This window comes from Triturus cristatus, chromosome 7 (genome assembly GCF_964204655.1).
Source record: "Triturus cristatus chromosome 7, aTriCri1.1, whole genome shotgun sequence".
Classification (NCBI taxonomy): domain Eukaryota; kingdom Metazoa; phylum Chordata; class Amphibia; order Caudata; family Salamandridae; genus Triturus; species Triturus cristatus.
Genome location: NC_140590.1, coordinates 941873208 through 941895699, shown reverse-complemented (window position 1 = coordinate 941895699; position 22492 = coordinate 941873208). Strand labels below are relative to the sequence as shown.

Below are 22492 nucleotides of genomic sequence, written 5' to 3'. Positions count from 1 at the left end.
GATGTTTAGTAATTCTTTGACTATCTGATAAGATTCTTTGGATGAGTTAGTCGCGGTTTTTATTCTGTTGTCGTAAAACGTTGATTTAGCTAATTTCAAGGCTGTTTTGTATCGTCTTACCGCGTTGTGATATATGTCCTTGTTACTATGGAGCCAATCTTTCCTCCATACTCTCTCGGCCTTTTTGCACTCTTTACGGAGCGCTCTGAGATCTGAATTATACCAAGGTGCATGGCCCTTGGTCTTATTTTTAACCTCTCGATTTTTGATGGGGATGAGGCTGTCGAGGGAGGAGGAAATCCAGTCTCTGAACTGGATATCTGCCAAGGCGGGGTCGGCTGCAAGACTGGGGGTAGTAGCGTCAAGAGCTAAGGCCCAGTTTTCCATCGAAAGTCTGGCCCAAGATCTATCCTTGGTGTAAGTTGGGGGGATATGGGGTTTCTTAAAGGACCCTGGGAGATGGGCCGAGACCAAGAAGTGGTCCGTCCACGGGAGGGGGAGGGAATTGGTGAACTGGAGGGAAGGGATGTTCGAGAATACAGGGTCGAGCAGATGTCCTTTCGAATGCGTGGCTCCTGAGTTAGCCAGGGAGAAGCCAAGGGCGCCAAGTTCACAGATTAAGTCAGATGGCCCTGTGTCTAATGGATCATCGAAATGGATGTTAAGGTCGCCTGTAATCAAGAAGTTAGATGTTAAGTGGGCCAGGGATGAAACGGTTTCTAAGAAAGCGGCGGAGAAGGGGCCGAAGAGTCCAGGGGGCCGGTAGACCAGAAGGCCTGACAGGGAGTAGGTCGGTGAGAGCGTCAGCGTGAACAGACAGCTCTCCGACTCCTGGCTCTGAATCTCCGTAGATCGGCAGGTGAAGTAGACTTGGTATATGATAGCTATTCCACCACCTCGACCCAGAGGGCGGGATTGGGACATGATGAGGAAGCCCGGGGAAAGGGCCGAGACTATGTCGGAGTTGGAATGACTGGTGATCCAGGTTTCGGTTAGGAAGAGTATATCCAGATCGTGATCGACAATCAGATGGTTTATGAGTAGGGCGTGCTTGGGAAGCGATCTGCAGTTGAGTGTCGCTAATTTGAGGCTTGGGAGTGGGGCGGCCATCCTGGGAAGGAGTAGGTTTCCAGGTTTGCAGATGTTACAGCTGGTGAAGGGGACGTTTGGGTCGTGTATAGCATGACAGGAGAAATTTTTCGGAGGTCTGAGGCTGAGGAGATCTCGACGTGAATAATGTCTCCTAGTGTCGGTGGGTTCCGGCATGGGGGCTGGCCCTAGGCCCGGTCGTGCGTGGACGGGCGCAGACGGGCTTGCCTTAGGCGCGCCTTCGGCGCGCAAATGGCGCTCCCGCTGCGCTCGTCCGCTGCGCTGGTATGGTCTGCACATTTGAAGTGATTGTTAAGGGCGTGGCCTCGCAGTGGGCGTGGCTCGCCTTGTGACCGCGCTGGCGGTGTGGGCGTTTTCACCTGTGTCAGCGGTGGTCTCGCTGTATCAGGGGGGTCTGGGAGGGCTGCCATAGCGCGTGAGAGGCCGGCGCTTCAGTGCAGGTGAGCTTCGTTTCTTTTTTTAAAAACAACAAATCAAGTGACAATTTTAAAACAATTAGCAGTCCTCCGGCTTCCGCCTCAGAGGATACAATCAAGTGGGATCGTTGCGCTGCTGTCAGCGTTTAAGTACTAGACTAGGTGGGCGTGGCCTCGCAGTGGGCGTGGCTCGCCTTGTGACCGCGCTGGCGGTGTGGGCGTTTTCACCTGTGTCAGCGGTGGTCTCGCTGTATCAGGGGGGTCTGGGAGGGCTGCCTTAGCGCGTGAGAGGCCGGCGCTTCAGTGCAGGTGAGCTTCGTTTCTTTTTTTAAAAACAACAAATCAAGTGACAATTTTAAAACAATTAGCAGTCCTCCGGCTTCCGCCTCAGAGGATACAATCAAGTGGGATCGTTGCGCTGCTGTCAGCGTTTAAGTACTAGACTAGGTGGGCGTGGCCTCGCAGTGGGCGTGGCTTGCCTTGTGACCGCGCTGGCGGTGTGGGCGTTTTCACCTGTGTCAGCGGTGGTCTCGCTGTATCAGGGGGGTCTGGGAGGGCTGCCTTAGCGCGTGAGAGGCCGGCGCTTCAGTGCAGGTGAGCTTCGTTTCTTTTTTTAAAAACAACAAATCAAGTGACAATTTTAAAACAATTAGCAGTCCTCCGGCTTCCGCCTCAGAGGATACAATCAAGTGGGATCGTTGCGCTGCTGTCAGCGTTTAAGTACTAGACTAGGTGGGCGTGGCCTCGCAGTGGGCGTGGCTCGCCTTGTGACCGTGCTGGCGGTGTGGGCGTTTTCACCTGTGTCAGCGGTGGTCTCGCTGTATCAGGGGGGTCTGGGAGGGCTGCCTTAGCGCATGAGAGGCCGGCGCTTCAGTGCAGGTGAGCTTCGTTTCTTTTTTTAAAAACAACAAATCAAGTGACAATTTTAAAACAATTAGCAGTCCTCCGGCTTCCGCCTCAGAGGATACAATCAAGTGGGATCGTTGCGCTGCTGTCAGCGTTTAAGTACTAGACTAGGTGGGCGTGGCCTCGCAGTGGGCGTGGCTCGCCTTGTGACCGCGCTGGCGGTGTGGGCGTTTTCACCTGTGTCAGCGGTGGTCTCGCTGTATCAGGGGGGTCTGGGAGGGCTGCCTTAGCGCGTGAGAGGCCGGCGCTTCAGTGCAGGTGAGCTTCGTTTCTTTTTTTAAAAACAACAAATCAAGTGACAATTTTAAAACAATTAGCAGTCCTCCGGCTTCCGCCTCAGAGGATACAATCAAGTGGGGTATTAGTGAGGGTTAAACATTTTATTCGTAATTTCCATGTTTTAATTATTGTTTTGTGTTTGTTTTGCTTAAGTTGACCAGTTGGGCCTTTCTACAATATGGCTGACTGACTTACTCGACGAGACAGCTACCATTCCACGAGGTTTCAGACCAAGTGCGCATGTCCAGGCTCCTGAACAAGTGGCCTCAAGATGACCTACACAACCCGTACCCAAGCAAGGTCGCAACTGGACTTTCGCCAAGAACTTTAACAATGGACAAGTTTGACAAACCGGATGGATCATGTGTGACAGTGTGACATCATGGACTTTGGGAAACCGAAACGGACGATCTTAACTAACCAATCAAGACTGCCTAAAACTGACTTTTGTTACATTTTGACATTATAAAAGATGGTAGAATAGTGAGTAGAGAGCTTGCGGTTGCGGATTTTTCTTTTCCTGACGTTATGCTGACGGACAGGACGGTGACACTGCTGGACAGCTGTTTTCCTGACTCTTTGACAGACTGAATTGCTGCCCAATTTCTTGATGAACTCAAGATTTTTGAACTGATGGGCATTAACTGATACGTACATGCTTATGGTCCAGACCCAATCTTTGGGACTGTAGCGTGCTGCATGACGACTTGATTGACTTAGAGGACGACTAATAGCCAGATTACGTAAATATGATGTTCTGTGGTTTGATTAACGATTTATTAAAATGTGCAATTAATTAGATAAACAAAATTATTGATTAACAAACAAATGTGTTGGGCTATTTATTGAAAAAGAATAGATTAAGATTGAATGTAAATTAAAGGAATTGGGTCACCTTTATCCAATACAACTAAATTGATCTATCGACTAAATGGAAGGAATATCTCGAAGTTCAAGGTACTAAGGGTATTAAATGTGTGTTTATGTGAATATGGTCTTTTAGGTCAAAAGGTATTCCTTTCATGTCAGCGTTTAGAACACTCATCTCTCCCGTAAGAGCAGATCAGAAATGTGTCAGTGTTGGTGTTATGGGCCCCACCAACGAATGTATTGAGTGAAAGTGTTAATATGATATTTGGTCTGTGACGAAGGGAGGATTAGAAATTCCACGCTGCATCAGTATCACTGAAATAAGGCTATATATTTGTTAGTTGAGGTGGTCCAAAAATAACTATGCTCCCCAAGAAGCTAGCAACAGTTTCAAGAGACCCGTTTATGCAGTATGTTTCTTTACTTACAGGTGTGCTCAACTTACACTTACAATACAATTGGAAATTATGCAACCATAACAGAAACTCTTCCATGTACTCTTTTAATATCCACTGATGATTACATTAAAAGAAATGCAAGATTGTATTTGAGTGGACAGAGCCTAGGTTAAGAGTTAATATGACAGAAGTCTCCACTTCTGCAGTGGAATTATTTGACTACCCCAGGAAATAATTTTTCTCTGAAGTAACCTTAGTCCGAAGTGCTATCAGGTGGCAGATGTTTTGGAAGGCTCCACTGGGGATTTAATAAATCCTCATTGTAAACAGTGTTGGACAGGCCTGTCAGGAACCCGGGCACTCTATGTTGGAAAATGGTTTCTTAGTAGTTATAATTAGCGACCTAACACTAGTAATAAGGCCACAAACACAATAAAATGTTCACTCAAGGTCTCAATAAATTATTTCCTTTCTCAACCCTTGGTAGCTGGCAACTAACTAACACTTAACTTAGGAGACAGGAATGTGAAGCATTAAAAGTAAGACACAATACTCAATAACAATCCAACACCAATTTATAAAAATAACATATATCTTTATGAACAAATAGAAACCAAAATGCCAAACATCCAATTAATGGAACCAGACATATGAATAAAAGTAAAACAAGCGCTTAGAATCAAAAAGCACACTTAGGGTTACAGAAGGTCGTGCTGGACCAGGACAAAGTAAAGAGTTCTTTACACTTACTTCCAGAAGTGTTTCTTGATGCACAAAAGTGGTCTACAGCACCAGTCAAGGGTTCAGATGCTTTGGTTTGCCTCTAAGGGTCTGGGACTACAACTCCCACAATGCACCTAGTCAACTTATGGAGCTTTTATAACAAAGGCTGCTACAAAATTCTCCAACCCTCTGGAACGTACTCCTGAAATTCATCATGTGGGTTCAAAGTGTCCAAAAAACCAACCCAACCCTAGAAGCTGTGAGTTGGTCTTTGGGATGCTGGGACTACAATTCCCACAAAACACCTGGCCAAAGTCCACTGGACACACTCCAGGATGGGGACTTCTTGGTGGAAATGATGTAGGTGGGCTTTGTTAACCTGTAGCTTTCAGGAAGTCCACTCCTTAATACTTGTGAAGCCAGGTAAAAGGTCTTAGGGCTGTAATACCAGATTGTGCTGATTTGCTTGGCAACTGTTTCTTATTTATTAGGTGTTCCTGGGCATCAAGCATAGGGGCACTCCTGACCAATGGTATGCAGGGTGCCACCATCAGGTATGACCACTTCCTCCAAAGTGTGGCATATTCCTGTCACAGAAAGCTATATTCTTCCACAATCCAAGATGGAGAAAGTCTTTCCTGAAGAGTTGGATGTCGCTAAGCCAACCCACTGGCATGGCTGAGAGTCTTTAAAACTCCCCTTCTAGACCCTTCACTAATCTAATTTCAGGGGGTCCTGTGTGGCTGGGGGTGCAGGATGTGGGGGTGAGCCTGTGCTGTCCCTTTGAAGACCAGGCTGGCTACTCCACCCCCATCCTACCTTTTGCTTCTGCAGCTGCAGTTCTCCACCCACAGGAAATTCTTTGTCTCTCTAGCAGGCTACTTCACACCCTATTAAGGCAGCTGTGCTCTGCCTGGCAGAGGCTGGTCAATCAGGAGAGGGTAGCTAGAAGCTAGATTTGGCTCACATAAAAGAAAGTTCTATAACTTTTCTACTAGTTATAACAAATCTGAGAGTAGCACGTTTTGAAATTATTATAACTATTCTTTTAAGTCTTGAATTATGTTTCTAGCTTGCTCCTATCAATATTTATACTTAAATAAAATACTCCCATGTTCACCTATGGAGCTAATTTTCTACAACGGGGAAAAACTCAATTGCCAACTTATTTTATAATGCTCTTGCTTATAGTTACAGTGCACCCTATTCCTAGGGCACCTACGGGAGACCTTGGGGGTGGCATAAATGTAAAAATAAAGTAGTTTGACACTTTGGAAGTACCTTCAATTCTAAAGTCAAATTTGCATTTAATTTGAATTTAAAAGCAGCCTGCAAGGCAAGGCTGGCTTCTAAAATGACAGCAGGCACCAGAGTAGTGCACGGTTAAGTGCATTAAATCTACTGGGCCCTAAATCTATACCATATACTAGAAACATATAGGTATGTTGTCAGAAACAATTGTGCCTATACCTAATAACCATGTACTTTTAATCAGAGCACAGGCCCTGGATCTGGTTAACAGAGCCCAGGGTGCAGTCAGAGTCTGAAAAACAGCTCTAGTAGTCAAAATAAGGGCAAAAAGTGGGGGAACACTGCAAACAGGTCCTGATTTCTCACACTAAAGAATTGTTAAATGGGGCCGGCTTGAAAGGGACAGTGTGTGGACTGTTGTTTTTGGTATTGTGGGGCCGACACATGGACCCTTTCAAAGTGCCAGAGTGCCTGACAGGGCAGTCGTGCACTGTTCATAACCCTTTTTTTTCTTCAATTAAAACTTAGATCAAACAAATAATGTTCTGTCTACCACACATTCACATATTTCACAGAATTCATGACAGGCAGTCATATCCTATATGATTTTTTATCATAGCCTAACATGTTTCTAGGAAATTGTTTCTTTTAGAGTCCGCTCTCTTTCCTTAACTACATAACTGGACATATTTTTGCAGATGAAATATAGCTTCCTAGCAAATCTGTTTTAAGAGTGTAAATGGTATATATTTAAATTTTTGTGTTGGGTCTTCCACATCGTTCAAATTGGTGGAGATGCTCACAGTGAAGAACAGTAGTAAAAAATGTTTTTTCAGAATTTACACTCCATAAAACGTACACAAAAAAATAAATCAGATTTAGATACAGTCATACTTCAGTTAAAACATTAAAATCGGATTTCTTATGAGGTAGAATATATGTGCAAAGGTAGCAATAAACATTTTTTTAGCAGGCTTCACCCTTCCTCCAAGGACAGGTCTACTGAAGGCGACTAGCACACAATTCTTGGTTGGACATGCTCAAAAGTATTAGTACATGCTTTAGAGCAGATTAACCATTACATAGCTTGCGTCATAAACTAGCAACAGTAATATGTTTCTTTTTAACACATATTGTATTGTATTGTATTGTATTGTATTGTAATTGCATTTATGTAGCACTTACTAACCCTGACAAGGCATCAAAGCACTTTTTCGGCGAGTAGCACACTACTCCGGAACCCATAAAGGATTAGTGGTGAATTAGTATAGTGAAATATGAAAGTAATTTGAGTGGTGGATATGTTAGTCAGTTATTTGGATTGGGAAGGATAGTGAAGGGATAGAAGCGGGCCAAAGGTTCTGCATTTATACAGCGCTTGCAACCCCAGATGGGGTGTTGAAGTGCTTTTTCGGCGAGTAGCACGCTACTCTGGAACCAATAAAGTATTAGTGGTGAATAAGTATAGTGAAATATGAAAGTACTTTGAGTGGTGGATATGTTAGTCAGTTATTTGGATTGAGATATATCTATAACTACTATGAGGCTGATTACGATGCGGTTGAGAACCCGCTCCGACCGCATCAGAATTGCCCGTTAGGATTCCTTTCCGACCGAGCCATTTCGACGGGCTCGGTCAGAAGGGAATCTGTCTGCCATTCAGAAAGCCCGTCTGCCATTCGGAAAGACCTCAGTAATCCCTAGACCGGCTCTTTCCGGCCGAGGGATTATGATGGCAGCTTCCCACTGCCTTTCTGTGCCGGTCTTTTCGACACAGAAAGACAATGGGAATCTGTCTTTTGGGGCTCCCAACAGGGCCCCATGGGAGTAAGGCCGCCAAACGCTGGCCAAGGGGGCACCTATGGTGTCCCCCTGTTGAACCCTGCACCCGGTGGCAGGCTCCTTGAGGTGCCTGCCACCGGGTGCAGGGATGAACTGCACTTCTGCTCTTTGCAATGAGAATATGCATTCCATTCGGAATGCATACTCCCATTGTAAAGAATAGGCATGTGACCAAACAGTGAAAAAAGAGAAAATGGACTTCAATAAATATATGTCCTGTACCTCTGTAACCTTTGATGGTTCCTCTGTCTTTGTATGTAGGACAGGTGACATATCTTTAAGGGCTTTTTCAAGACCATCATCTTTGCTTGTCAGTTTACCCTTGGGGGTGAGAAGTTCCCGGGTTCTCAGTTCATATACCTGGAACTCAGAAAGAGATACATTTTAGACATTTTCAAGGCAATATAATCATATTTTGTTTGGCAGAACAGCTTAAGAGCCAGTCTTCGTCAACAGAAATCATTGGTGTCCATCTATCATCATCAAACGTGATTCTATATTTCTGAATATGTATTTTAGGAGAATTCTGAGACTTAAAGCCATAAAACTATCGGGTGTTACCAAAACAGTAAGAACGTGTGATTCTACAGCATTTGTCAATGTTGTTTTCTTGCATTTGAGGGAGTACCTCTCTCATTTCAAGACCTAGCTCTACTTGTGGTTAGCTTGCAAATAAAAAGTTCATACTGTGTTATGCCTGGTAGAATTTGGTGCTCAGTCGAGGGGGAAAAGTAGAGAATTTGAGACCCTCGAGCATGCTGCTGTTTCACCATCCCATATAGTGACTAATGTAGTCAGTGGTTTGAATATTCTATGTTTAATAGCATTTAACCTGTTAGATGAAGTGTCAATGATTCCAAACTGATTTGTCTTAATAATTCTAGTATTAAATTTAAGATGCTTGCAATATTAATTCAGTCTGTTGGCATCTAATTTACAATCACTCAATGCATGGGTTCCAGGGTAGGTGGCTACCTTAAATTCCTAATCTAAACTTCCCTTCCCTGCCCCAGCAATACATACTCAATACTCAATACTCAATACATATTCAAGTGAATGGATTAGTATAATCTAACTGCAACATTTATTTACGAACATGGGGGGTAAATACCACAGGCCAAGTTCACTAATATATTTTCCCCGGCTACAGGATTAGAGATTTTGATGAAAAAAGCTACTTTCAAGGCTACATGATCTTCAGCTGTCTGTTATGTCATGGGACATTCTTATCCCATGGCACGGTTTTCTATTTACTGTATGGTGCACACATGCACACAATAAATAATCAAAGGTGCTGTTGCTTTTACTGTACCAACCAAGGATGCTCCTGATTTTAACTATTCCAATAACATGTCTTTTAATAATTTTATTATGATTTTCTAAAATTGTAATTTGAGAAAATATTCATTACAGCTAATAAACAGAAAACATTCAATACAGCTATAAACAAACAAACAATAAAAACGCCATTTCTTAAAACCACAATCTCTTTGCTGTTGGCCTAGATAAACAGTGGTGCAAATATTAAAAAACTGGTTACAAATTTTGACAGAGTGCACACATAAAAAAAATTCTCACTGGCTAAAAGCACTTCAAATGTATAACTAACCCACATTGGATAAAATATGTTTTGTGATCTCTTATAGCTGTAGTACTTGAGGCAGCACAGCCATGAACCTTTTCATCTATATTTTCAGCCTGTTTAAGATTAAGGCAAAGTATTATGAAGCTGCTTTCCAGCATGTCTTCTGGTGCTGGCACACTCCGCGAGCTAGGCTAGACCATCGGTTATTTAATAGAACATTGTGATCTTCCATGACAGGTGTTATGTAAATAGGCTCTAGATATCTGTGGATGGCAATTATAAAGAGGCATCTGGATACAAATCTTTTTTTTTGGATAGTGATCAATGACAAATGCTGCATTGTGGAATTGTCTAATTTACACTTTGGGTTACCTATATTCTAAGCTCAGTGAAGCACGGCATGATGCAGACAGGGACTGTTGGCATATTATAAACAAGGACACTAGGACACATTTATTTAAGATGCTGCTGTTGTGCTGCATCCCAGTGGCGGTTCCTCGAGGGAGTGCTGCAGGGCGGTGGGCCGGAGAGGGGCATGGTGGGGGATAGTAAACTCCGGAATTGGGGCAAACGGAGTTGAGTAAAGAAATAAATAAATAAAACAAATTACATTGTGTGCGCTGCAACGCCAAATCGGCGATGCAGAGCGCAATGTAATTTGTTTTATTTATTTATTTCTTTACTCAACTCCGTTCGCTTATTCCAGAGTTTAATGCCCCCCCACCCTGCTCCTCCCCCGCCTCGCCCACCACCCTGCAGCACTCCCTCGAGGAGCCGCCACTGCTGGATCCTCTGATAAATATATTTACTGTGGAGACTTAAACCTACACATATTAGGAGAACAGTGCTTTTGTCTGGGTCCCTGAGGCAATATATAGATAAACATGTGAACAATAAGGTTGGTGTTAATGAATATGACACATAAAGATGAGGAGCATATTTACCATTTACCTGATTAAAGTTTAATGGTTTGTCCAGGATATCTTTCGTGAAATTAAGTGTGTCTTTCAAAACTCGTTTATTATTGTCAACTTCGATTATCACCTCTCGCTTGGTACCAAAATGTTCACCGGTTCTGAATCGATTGGTCTGGAAAAATAGACAGATTTACATGTTAGGTATGCACTAGATAATATGGTTTTCTAGATTACAGCAAATATTGAAATAAACCGTATCTAGAAGAAATCACAGATAACATTGTTATGGCAAGCCCATATGGCACATGTTGTCCAATGACTGACCGGGAATGTTTTTGCCACTGTAACATGTGCCTCTGGCATAAGGAAAAATATGCAGCTCATTATGGGCTTGTAACTCAAAGACCCTTTAAGGATCAAGACCTGAGGGGAATCAGTTCCCCACATAGGGATTGACACCAGGTACTTTAGAAAAGTTTCAGCGCTCCATCCATCATCTGCTTGTGTTTACTTTGTTCGCCCTAAGTTGGCAGGGTATGCTCAGTCGTGGGCCCCTTGCTCACTTTGCCACTGGATTCAAGCTAGCCTGGCTGATGAAGGGTGTTACCCAGAAACCGATCCCAGGATGCTTGTTTCCGATTCAGGGAAGACCTGGCTTGGCAGTTCGTTCTGGACTATTCCCATGAGGCACAGGGTCAAGACTGATTTGCATATAGCTGAGTCTGAACTGAGGTGGCAAAGTGAGCTAAAGAATGATGATGGATTCAACCCAGATCTGTGACTGGGGGTGAGTGTCTGAAAAGTTTCAGCACTCCATCCATCATCTCCACGTGTTTACTTCCTTGTAAATCACCTTTCTATACAGACAGAGCACAATACCTTAGACTCTACTGTATATGCTCGAAGCAAAGCCTGCAGGTTCTTTCAGTATGCCCTATATATGTCTGGGAATGTTCTCTGTTGAGCTTTGCATCTTGTCAAGTTCAGAAGATAAGGGCTGGACCCTGACAGACATGCATGAAACTAAACGCTCAATGTGATCCATGCAAAGACTGTTTCCATGTGAATTGCTCTCTGTTGAAACTTTCCAGCTTTTGTTCAGTCATCGGCTATCTCCCTTTCTTTTGAAGTAGCTGTCCTTTGCCCTTTATTCTGGATGCCATTTGAGTTCTTTGGTCATCACCTTCCTCCACTCAGGGCTGCGAGAGAAGCTAGTCCATGAAAAGTATTAATATTAGCTTCCTATACTGCCTATACTGTTCATCGAAGGATGTGGGTTTCTTTTTATGAGCCCTCTTAATGGTTTGCATTTTCAGTTGGAACTGAAAAACACCAGTGCCACCCTCCTGAGCCCTTCTGAGCTACAGCCATGTTCATAAACACACCATTCTACTCCAGTGGGGCACAGTGAATATATAGCCTGTAAAAGACCATATGGCAATCTCCAGGGTGGGGTTAGGGGCTGGTCAATCACTGGAGCATATGTTGTGCATGAGAGAGGACGATGCAAGCCTCTTGCATCTCTACAGATTTTTTGCTGCTGTAATTGGTGTTAAGTATGCAATATAGTGCTGTGATTTTGAAAGGACCCCCCTGAGCTTCATGTATTCCCTGGAGAGCCACTTTGCACTTGTCTGCTCTGTTTTTGTTAAACACATTTGATTTTTGCTCTATAATGACCTAAGGTCTTAGATTCCTTTGTGCAGATTTGTTTTATGTGCAGTATATCTGAATGCTTATTCGTACACAGGTAGGTGTTATGTCTAGACTGGCAAAAAAGTAGTGTTTGTGGTCTTTTTGTGTCTCTCACTATTCCCTATTTAAATTTTTATGTTTTATTAACATTTGGTAGTCACTACCCGTGGCTATTGGCTAATGCCTCTATTTTTAACTGGTTATTTTTCTTCTTTTCCACCCACTCTCTTTCACTAATTATGGTGTCCATTTAAAAATGTTTCAAGCTTTAAAGTAAGGAGGGGGTTAATGGTTACCTGTACTTCACTAATGCTTGATGTTGTGATACAATTAATTTTTGGGGAATGTCAAGGGTTTTGGTAATCCTATCAAGGAGAGAGTACTTTCTGGCTTATCTGGACTAAAATAAACATTGCTACTCTTGAGGAGATTCACCTCTCAGAAAACGAAATGAGTAAGCTTAACAGACTTTGCTTCTCCTGCTCTATGCAAGACAAATTGTGCTACTATTCTATTATATAAATCTTTTACATTCAAGAATAGATTATATTTTCCTGTCAAAAACTTTAACAAATATTTAGAAATGTATTTAATAAATGTATTCCAATATGGAAATCATTCGACTCTTGTTTCTAACCAAGTAACCTGAGGTATAATATCTTTGACCTGGTTTGGTCTATAAAAATATGAAAATAACAAATGGAGATTCAACAACTCTTTTGCAAGTTAGTCCAATGCATAATTTCAGTGCTTTACTACATATGTACATCTATCTACAGCAACATATGATTTAGTTTACAGTTGTGTTCACAAAAGAGCAAAAGCCTTTAATTAAATTCACAAGAATACTTTAGCAAAGGTTAAGGACTTGATTTAGAGTTTGGTGGAGAGGGTACTTCATCACAATAGCACCGGAGTATACTTTGCCCCAAACTCTCCTTCCACCTGTCCAATTTTGAGTCAGGTGGACTGACAAATTTACACCAATGGGAATGATTTATTGCATCAGCATAAACCTTCATCTGACGGCCTGATGGAGTAGCGGCTGTCGGAGGAAGCAAACAAGGCCTTTCACTCTATTTAGGTACAAGTTGAGGGTTGACAGCATTATGTTTATTTTTCCTGTCCCTCAAAAATTAATGACTCCCTCCACAACATGGTACAAAACTCCCAAGATATAGCTGCCATTAGTTATATATTTTTCAAAAACACTTCCCCTCTTGGGGAGTTTCTTTAAAAAAAAAAAAAAAAACTATGCAAAACTTTGACTGCCAGTTGTCATGTTTGATGTGCTATCCTTCAAACTTTTCCAACATTGACTGGAACTGCCATGACGGTGGTTCTTGCCAAAGTATAGAGATGTCTGGGAGCCAGCACACATCTCTCAATTTGCTGAACAGAGTAAAAGGAAGGTGGTGAACGTAAAGCCCCCCGCCACTCTGTCTGCCGTTACTGTATTTGCCTAACCCTAAATCAAGCCATAAATCTTTACAACACGAGTATTTCTTCTCTAAATCTCAAAACTCACCCAAACAAATAATTAAAGTGGAATTTGATTTTAGTAAGTATACTATTGAGAAGGCTTGTGAATTGTATATCAAGCTAAATATTTTGAAGGGAGGAATACAATGACAATGTTGTAGCCAACTATATAAAGATGAACAAAGTAACATAATATATCAAAACAATACTGGATGATATTGGCAATGTAAAGTCAATCTTATGTTGCTAATTCGCTACAGAATTAATTAATACATTTGAGGACATTACTAACTATTTCAAAGCTATTCCTAGAAATCCTTATGACTGCTAATCTTTCTATATTGGGAAAGGATATTAGGATTGATGAGTGTCTTTGATAAGGGTCTTTATGAAACAACCTTATGTAAAAGTGGTAAGGCACCTGTGCCTGGGTTTTCTTCTGACTTTATCTGTCACTTCTCCAGTATTAATTTTAGGACCTGAATCATTTGAATTGCATGGGCACTTTCAGAAAACAGTTTAAGCCTGAGTTAAATTTTTTGAAGCAATGATTTGTTTAATTAAAAAATTTGGAAAGAATGCTACTCTTTATAGACACCACTACCTTGCTTCTTTACTAATAGATTCTAGACGTAAAGCTGCGGTTGTTCCTACTGAACTTAGTTGAAAATAAATGGTTAAGGTTTGCTGAAGGATATTGCCATTGGACAGTGAAAAACCTTTTTTAAATGTCAGTATTAAAGCACCATAATTTATGATCCCTTTGCAGCACTTGCCTTTGATGCTGTGAAAGCATTTGGTCACTTGGGTTTGAGTTTTATGAAAAATGCCCTAAACGTTACGGTTATAGAATACATTTCTAAAGTTTTTTTCTATGTTATATACAATACCAAAGGCTTCATTTTTTAACAAAGTGTAATCACCTTGTTTTGATATTAAAAGAGGTATTAGACAAGTCTGTAATTTATCCCCTCTTCTATTAATATTTTCCTTTGAACCATTCGTAGCTAAAGTTTGGTGAAACCCAAATATTAAATTATTTTAATTCCAATCTCATATAGATTTGGCATTAATTTATATACTAATAATCCTGCATTGTCATTCCCAGTCTTCCTTGAGTAGGTTGCTGGGAACTCTAGAGAATCTTGATATAAACTGAAGTACTTTCCTTAAATAAATTTTGTCTCAAGGAGTAGTTTAAGGACTATAAGTTAATTTAGAAGAGTAAAACAAATTTAATATTTAGGAGTATCCTTTTCCAACTCTGTTACAAACACCATTGTATTCTATTTAGCACATCAAAGAAATGCTTGAAGTCTAAATCAAGAATTGCTCTTCTCTTTATCTGTAATAATGGGGTTGTTTAGAGTCTACAAATATAGAACTTGCCCCAATAATTCTGCATTCTATTTTTATGCTTCTAGGTAATTTACCAAAATCCTTCATTACGTCTATGGGCACACATTTCTTTGTATGAATTAAGGACATCTAAAGAAAAGGGGGGAGTTTGGATTTCTAATGTATCCCTAGAAATACAAAGTTTTTTTGTTTTAGACAAGCTTAAAATTGGTTCAATTCATCTGGAGCAGAGTAAATCCCAATTTGGATTATTTTAGAAAGGACACTTGTTGAACCTTTTATCTTAAATTAGTTTTTATATTTGTCCCAGACACCAACCTTCTTTCCCCTTCCTATTCTGATTAATATGTGTAGACAAATCGTATGACATGTTCCTCTTATATTGGAAGTCTAATCCACATGAAGTCATTTTAATTAATTTAGTTACATTCATGTTTAGAGAAAGATTGATGCTATTCTAAAATATAATGTTCAGCTCTTATTGAGGAATATACTTTTGGTGAGTATAATTGAAGACTACAAGGGGCCGATTCACAGAACTAACTTAAGACAAAATCCTAAACTTACTACTTTTGGTATTCACAGAAGTTAGGATTTTGTCTTAAGTTTGTTGTAAGACAAACTTAAGACAGACTTAAGACAGTCTTAAGACAGACTTAAGACAGTCTTAAGACAGACAAGACAAACTTAAGACAAACTTAAGACAGACTTAAGACAGACTTAAGACAGACTTAAGACAAAATCCTAACTTAAGTCTGTCTTAAGTCTGTCTTAAGTTTGTCTTAAGTCTGTCTTAAGATTGTCTTAAGTCTGTCTTAAGACTGTCTTAAGTCTGTCTTAAGACTGTCTTAAGTCTGTCTTAAGTTTGTCTTAAGACAAAACTTAAGACAAAATCCTAACATCTGTGAATACCAAAAGTAGTAAGTTTAGGATTTTGTCTTAAGTTAGTTCTGTGAATCGGGCCCCAAGATTCTTCCTTTGAAAGATTAAATAGCTGATTTGTTTGTCACTGTTAAAATTCAACAAATAATGTTAAACTGCAATCCCTAATGTTGAGGTCCGCTTAACATATTATCTATCCCTCTTCTGAGAAAACAATTGATCAGAAAACATGAAGTTGTCAAACCCTCTAGACTAAAAGATATTTATTAATGCTTACAGTATTTTTTATGTTGATTGAAGAAGATATGATGTATGTTATTTATTCTATATTGCTCTTTAACTTACTTCTATTTAGAAAACATATACTATTTGGAAGTTGTATTGTATTATGACACCATTTATCTCCCTTCTACTCATGGCTACTTTCCCTCTTCTATTTCTTTTTTATACAGTATTCTGATTTTCATTGATTTTGATTGTTACTATTTTGAATAGAAAACTATTATTATAAATACAGTTTTATTCTATTTATATTAAATGTTGCTTCAAAATGAGCAACTTCTATTATTTTCTAATTTAGTATCAACTTTTAAACAAATAGGGGCTTATTATGATGTCGGGCGGAATCACTTCCCCCTGACATCGACTCAGTCATGCACTGCACAATACCCAGTCGGCAGTCCCGACCGGCTGATTTCAATGTGACCAAACACAGTTCGGCCACATGGTCCCTGTCCTCAATGGGAGCTCGTGTTACAGCTGTAAACCCAATGGGAGCTTGTGTTACCCGTTGAGGAAAGGGAGGCGCAGTTCATTGCTGCACTCCATGACAGGAAGGTGCAAAGATCAATGGGAGTGCACCATAGATGCCCTCTCGGCATCCAACCAGAGGCTGAGCACCAAAGGGGGCCTTGCTGGGGGCCCCCAAACACGCTTTCCGAAATGGTTTCCATATCGAAAAGACCGGCGTGGAACCCATGTCGGAAACCGTGATCGTAGTCTTGAGGGCGGAAAGACCCGCCCTTGAGATTGCTTGCTGGCTTTCGACTGGCTGACGTGCTCTCCAAGCCTGCCGTAAGCAAGCTGCCTCCAACATAATGAGGCGGTCGGAAAGGAAAACAAGCAGCCCATTACGATGCAGACCCATAATGTGCCTGCTTCTTGGCAAACACAGCAATCATGTTGCTCTTCTTCTTTGAGTCCAGCTGTCTGCGAAGGGGTATAGTGTAACCAACCACAGATTAAATATTTTGTCATTTTCAGATTTTCAGTTGTACAACTTTGTCATCAATTTATATTTGGCAAATAATTTCCCTTGTCATGTCTACCATCCTATTCCAATTATTTTCATAGAATCACCGTCATTCCATTTGTTGTAGATTTTCAGTAGTATATCAATTTTATAAATTGTGGTCTTAAAAAGACAAATATAGCTCTACATATTCTGTGATTATAACACTCAAACATTACTATAAACCATAAACGTGTATAAAGGGAAGTGAAGTGCATTCAATAATGTACATTTATAAATAGTTCCAATCGATTTCATAATCTGGAATACATATTAATTGTAAAACAAAATGAAGGAGGAGAACACAGACTTCAATAAAAATGTGTCCTGTACCTCTGTAAACTTTGATGGTTCCTCTGTCTTTGTATTTAGGACAGGTAACATATCTTCAAGGGTTTTTTCAAGACCATCACCTTTGCTTGACGGTTTACCCTCGGTGGTGAGAAGTTCCCGGCTTCTCAGTTCATATACCTGGAACTCAGAAAGAGATACATTTTAGACATTTTAAAGACAGTATAACTATATTTTGTTTGGCAGAACAGCTTAAAAGTTGGTCTTCCTCAACAGAAATCATTGGTGTCCCTCTATCATCATCGAACGTGATTCTACATTCTTGACTGTGTATTTTAGGAGAATTCCGAGACTCTGAAAGCCATAACAGTATCAGTTGTTCTCACAACAGGAAGGAAGTTTGATTCTGTGGGGCTTTGCAATGCTGTTTGCTGTGCTGCCATTTGAGGGAGTACCTCTAACATTTAAAGAACTAGCCCTACTTGTGGTTAGCTAGCAAAGGAAAGCGTCATACTGTGTTATGCCTGGTAGCATTTGGTGCTCAGTTGACGGGAAATAGTGGAGAATTTTACACCCACGAGCATGTACAGCTGCTGTTTCGCTGAATGTTTCATATCCCACATACTGACTGATGTAGTTACTGGTTTGAATGTTCTGTGGTTTAATAGAATTTAAACTTTTAGATTAATTGTCAATGATTCCAAACTGATTTTTATTAAGAATTCTAGTATTACATTTATGATGCTTGCAATATTAATTTAGTCTGTTGGCATCTAATTTAAAATCACTTAAAGTATAGGTTCCAGGGTAGGTGTCTATCCTAGATCCAAAATCTAAACTTCCCTTCACTGCTCCCAGCTATACATACTATTTATTGAAGAGAAAGGATTAGTTCAATCTGACTGCTACATTTCTTTATGAACATGGTGGTAAATACCATAGGAAAAGCTCACTGATACCTTTTACCCAGGTAAAGGATTAGAGGTTTTAACTAAAAAAATTACACTTAAGGTAAGGTTACAGTGATCTTCAGCTGTTTCTTATATCTGGAGACATTCTTATCCCATGGCACAGTTTTATATTTACTGTATGGTTGCATACACATATACAATAAAAAATCAAAGGTGCTGCTGCTATGGCAGGACATTCTAAAGATGCTTCTGATTTTAACTATTGCAAAAACATATAATTTATTTGTCTTCTATTTGTTTTACTATGATTTTCTCAAATTGTAAAACGCTCAATCCAGCTAATAAACACACAAACAGTAAAAAGGCCATTTCTTAAAACCACAATCTCTTTGCTTTTTGCCTAGATAAACAGTGGTGCAACTATTTAAAAACTGGACAAATCTTTTAGTGCACACCTTAAAATAAGTTTCACTGCCTAAAACATTGTAAATGTATAACTAACCCACGTAGGATAAAATATGTTTTGTGATCACCTATAGCTGTAGTACTTGAAGTAGCACAGACAATAGCCCTTTTGATCTATATTTTCAGTCTGCTCAAGAATAAGAAAGGATTATGAATCTGTTTTCCAGCCTGTCTTCTGGTGTCTTCTGGTGCTGGCACACTCTGTGAGCTAGACTAAAACACTGATTATTCAAACTTAGTAGTGTGGTAATTATAAAGCAGCTTCTGCCTATGAATGATTTTTTTAGATAGTGATCAATGACAAATGCTGCATTGGGGTATTGTATAATTTACACTGTGGATGAACTATATTCTAAGCTCAGTGAAGCAAGGCATGATACAGAGAGTGACTGCTGATATGTTATAAACAAGGATACTAGGACACATTTATTTCAGATGCTGCTGTTGTCCTGGATCCTCCGATAAATATATAAATACACTGGAAACTTAAACCTACTCAGATTAGGAGAATAGTGCTTTTGTCTGTTTTCCTGAGGTTACAGAAAGAAACGTGAAAAATAAGGTTGGTGTTAATGAACATGACACACAAAGATGAGGAGCATATTTAGCATTTACCTGATTAAAGTTTGATGGTTTGTCCAGCATATCTTTCGTGAAATTATGTGCGTCTTTCAGAACTCGTTCATTACTGTCACCTTCGATTATCACCTCTCGCTTGGTACTAAAATATTCACCGGTTCTCAATCCACTGGGCTGGAAAAATAGTGACATTTCCATGTTAGGTATGAATTAGATGACATGGTTTTCTAGATTACAGCAAAGATTGAATTAAATCTGTATGTAGGAAAAATCACAGACAACGTTGTCATGGCAAGCCCATATGCAACGTGTTGGCCAATGCCTCTGGCCTGGAATGTTTTGGCAACTGTGCTATATGCTTCTGGCATAAAGAAGAGTATGCAGCTCAATCTGAGCTTGTAACTCAAAGACCCTCTATGGCTCAAGACCTGATGGGAATCAGCCCCTCACACAGGGATAGACACCAGGTACTTCAATGTAAATCACTTTCTGTGCAGACAGAGGGGAATATCTTGGACTCTCCTGTATATGCTAGGAGCAAAGCCGGCTACTTCTTTTGATATGCCTCATATATGTCTGGGAATGTTCTCAGTTGAGCTTTGTTTCTAGTCATGTTCAGAACATAAGGGCTGGACCCTTTCATACATGCATAAAAACAGTGCATAAACTGTTTCTATGTGAATTGCTCTCTGGGGTAAGCTTTCCAGCTGTTGATCAGTCATCGGCTATCTCCCTTTCTTGTGTAGTAGCTGCCCGTTGCCCATGACTCTGGATGCCATTTTAGGTCTTAGACAATCCCCTCCCTCCACTCAGGGTTTCAAGAGATGCTGGTCCATGAAAAGTATTAATATTAGTTTCCTACACTGCTTATGCTGTAAATCGGAGGATATGGATTTCTATTTACGTGTCCTAATGGTTTGCATTTTCAGTTGCAACTGAAAAACACAAGTGCCATCCCCCTTAGCCCTTCTGAGCTACAGCCATGTTCATAAACACACCGCTCTGCTCCAGTGGGGCACAATGAATCAATGGCCTGGGAAAGACCATTTCGTGGTCTCCAGGGTGGGGTTTGGGGTTGGCCAATCACTGGAGAATATTTTATGCATGGGAGTGGAAGGTATCAGGCTCTTGCATCTCTTAAGAATTTTTGCTGCTGTATTTCTTTTTAAGTATGCAATATAGTGCTGCTATTTTGAAAGAACCCACCTGACCTTCATTTATTCCCGGATAGCCACTTTGCACTTGTCTGCCCTGTTAGAATTAGATTTTTGTTCTATAATGACCTACAGTTTTGTGCTTTGGATTCCTTAAGTAACAACATAGATCTGAGCAGTGCCTGCCCTTGGAGCAGTTGAGAATGAAAAAAGGGGTGGTGGAGTAGTCTGGCCACTAAATGATATGGCTGCTTCAGGGTAAAGCTACGTCAGCCGCGGGAAGAAACCTCGGCCACACATCACTGTCAGCATGTCCCACCAACACTCCTGAGAGCTACTGGGTTGTGGGTATGTAAACCCCGCTGTCTGTAGACATGGAACTCTTTCCTTTTTCAGGACCAGTCCAGAGCCTCTACAAGATCCCTTGGTTCTGTGGCCAAATGTTATGTTCAGAGCACTCTGATCGAATACCCTGCAACACATGGAAAGAGAGGCGTTGTTGGCTGCATGTAGAGTCAAGCACAGCAGAAGGGTCAGACTACAGCAAAACAGGGCAAATCCCCCATCTTACAGACCGCAGCAATCTCAGAACAAATACCTCAAGTGAAACCCACAGTCACACCTCATGAATATGAGTAGTGCAAGGGCAATGGTCACACCCTGGAACTTTTAGAGTCTTTTCTCCCCATTCCCTGTCCAGAGATTCAAACATCTATGAAACCCACACTTCATGAACTTTGAAAGCACTCCTACAGATATTTGGCACTCTCCAGTGTGGAAGGGCGACCCAGTGATAGCAATATAGAACATCAGGGGACATATCCATCACCTCATGCCTTGAGCCTAAAACCATGTGGTTAGCTGGGGAGTAGTGTTCAAAACCACGCCAGATGTCCCCCAATCCACTGTCTTCATGAACATTACTACCTTCTTGGAAAGTAACAATCTTTTGTACCCTTCTCAACCCGGGTTCCTGGCCTCACACAGCACTGAAACCGCTTTGCTGGAGGTAGTTGATAACATACGACTCTCACCTTGATGCTAGACAACCAGTCATCTTGGTTCTACTCGATATGTTGAGCGTCTTCAACACCATCTCCCACAGCATTCTTGTCAATCGTCTGTGGGAGTTGGGTGTCGGGGGTACCCCACTGAACTGGCTCAGGAGCTACCTGACAGACCGGACCTTGAAAGTGCATGTGGGTACCTTCGTCTTCAGCAGCCAGCCCATAGACAAGGGTGTCCCCCAGGGCTCTATCTTGAGCCCTACACTCTTCAATCTGTACATGGCACCCCTAGCTAGTGTGATTAAATCACACAGCTTTGACACAGTATCATACGCTGACAATACTCAGCTGCTAATCACGTTAGGACCAGACCCGACCGATACCAAACTTCGCTTCAGGAAGTGTATGTCTGATATACACATCTGGATGCTAAACAATCATTTGCGGTACAAAAGGGGGTGGTGATGGACGGAGCATCAGAACCAATCAAACACTCACACCCAGTCAACAGATCTGGGTTTGATCCATCACCGTTCTTTAGCCCACTCTGTCACCCCAGTTCAGACATGGCCATATGCAAATCAGTCTGACCCTGTGCCTCATGGGAACAGTCCAGCCCGAACTGCCAAGCCATGCCTTCCCTGGACCAGAAACAAGCTTCCTAGGACCGGTTTCTGGCAATTCAGCCGTCTTCAGCCAGGCTTGCTTGAATCCAGTGGCAAAGTGAGCAAGGGACTCACGTCTGAGCATACCCTGCCAACTTATGGCGAACAAAGCGGTACAAAAGGGGGTGGTGATGGACGGAGCATCAGAACCAATCAAACACTCACACCCAGTCAACAGATCTGGGTTTGATCCATCACCGTTCTTTAGCCCACTCTGTCACCCCAGTTCAGACATGGCCATATGCAAATCAGTCTGACCCTGTGCCTCATGGGAACAGTCCAGCCCGAACTGCCAAGCCATGCCTTCCCTGGACCGGAAAAAAGCTTCCTAGGACCGGTTTCTGGCATTTCAGCTGTCTTCAGCCAGGCTTGCTTGAATCCAGTGGCAAAGTGAGCAAGGGACTTACGTCTGAG

At 41.4% G+C, this 22492-nt stretch overlaps 1 protein-coding gene across 2 annotated transcripts in view; it reads right to left on the bottom strand.

The window, feature by feature from the left end:
• LOC146810887 (uncharacterized) overlaps positions 1-22492 on the bottom strand; it is an 898367-nt gene that overhangs the window by 661961 nt on the left and 213914 nt on the right. For both annotated transcript variants that reach the window (XM_085617928.1, XM_085617929.1), the window contains exons 7-10: positions 19289-19426; positions 17340-17477; positions 10332-10469; positions 8018-8155 (exon numbers count right to left, since the gene is read on the bottom strand). In XM_085617928.1, coding sequence (XP_085474054.1) covers positions 8018-8155; positions 10332-10469; positions 17340-17477; positions 19289-19426 — 552 coding nt within the window. The remainder of the gene's footprint in view (positions 1-8017; positions 8156-10331; positions 10470-17339; positions 17478-19288; positions 19427-22492) is intronic.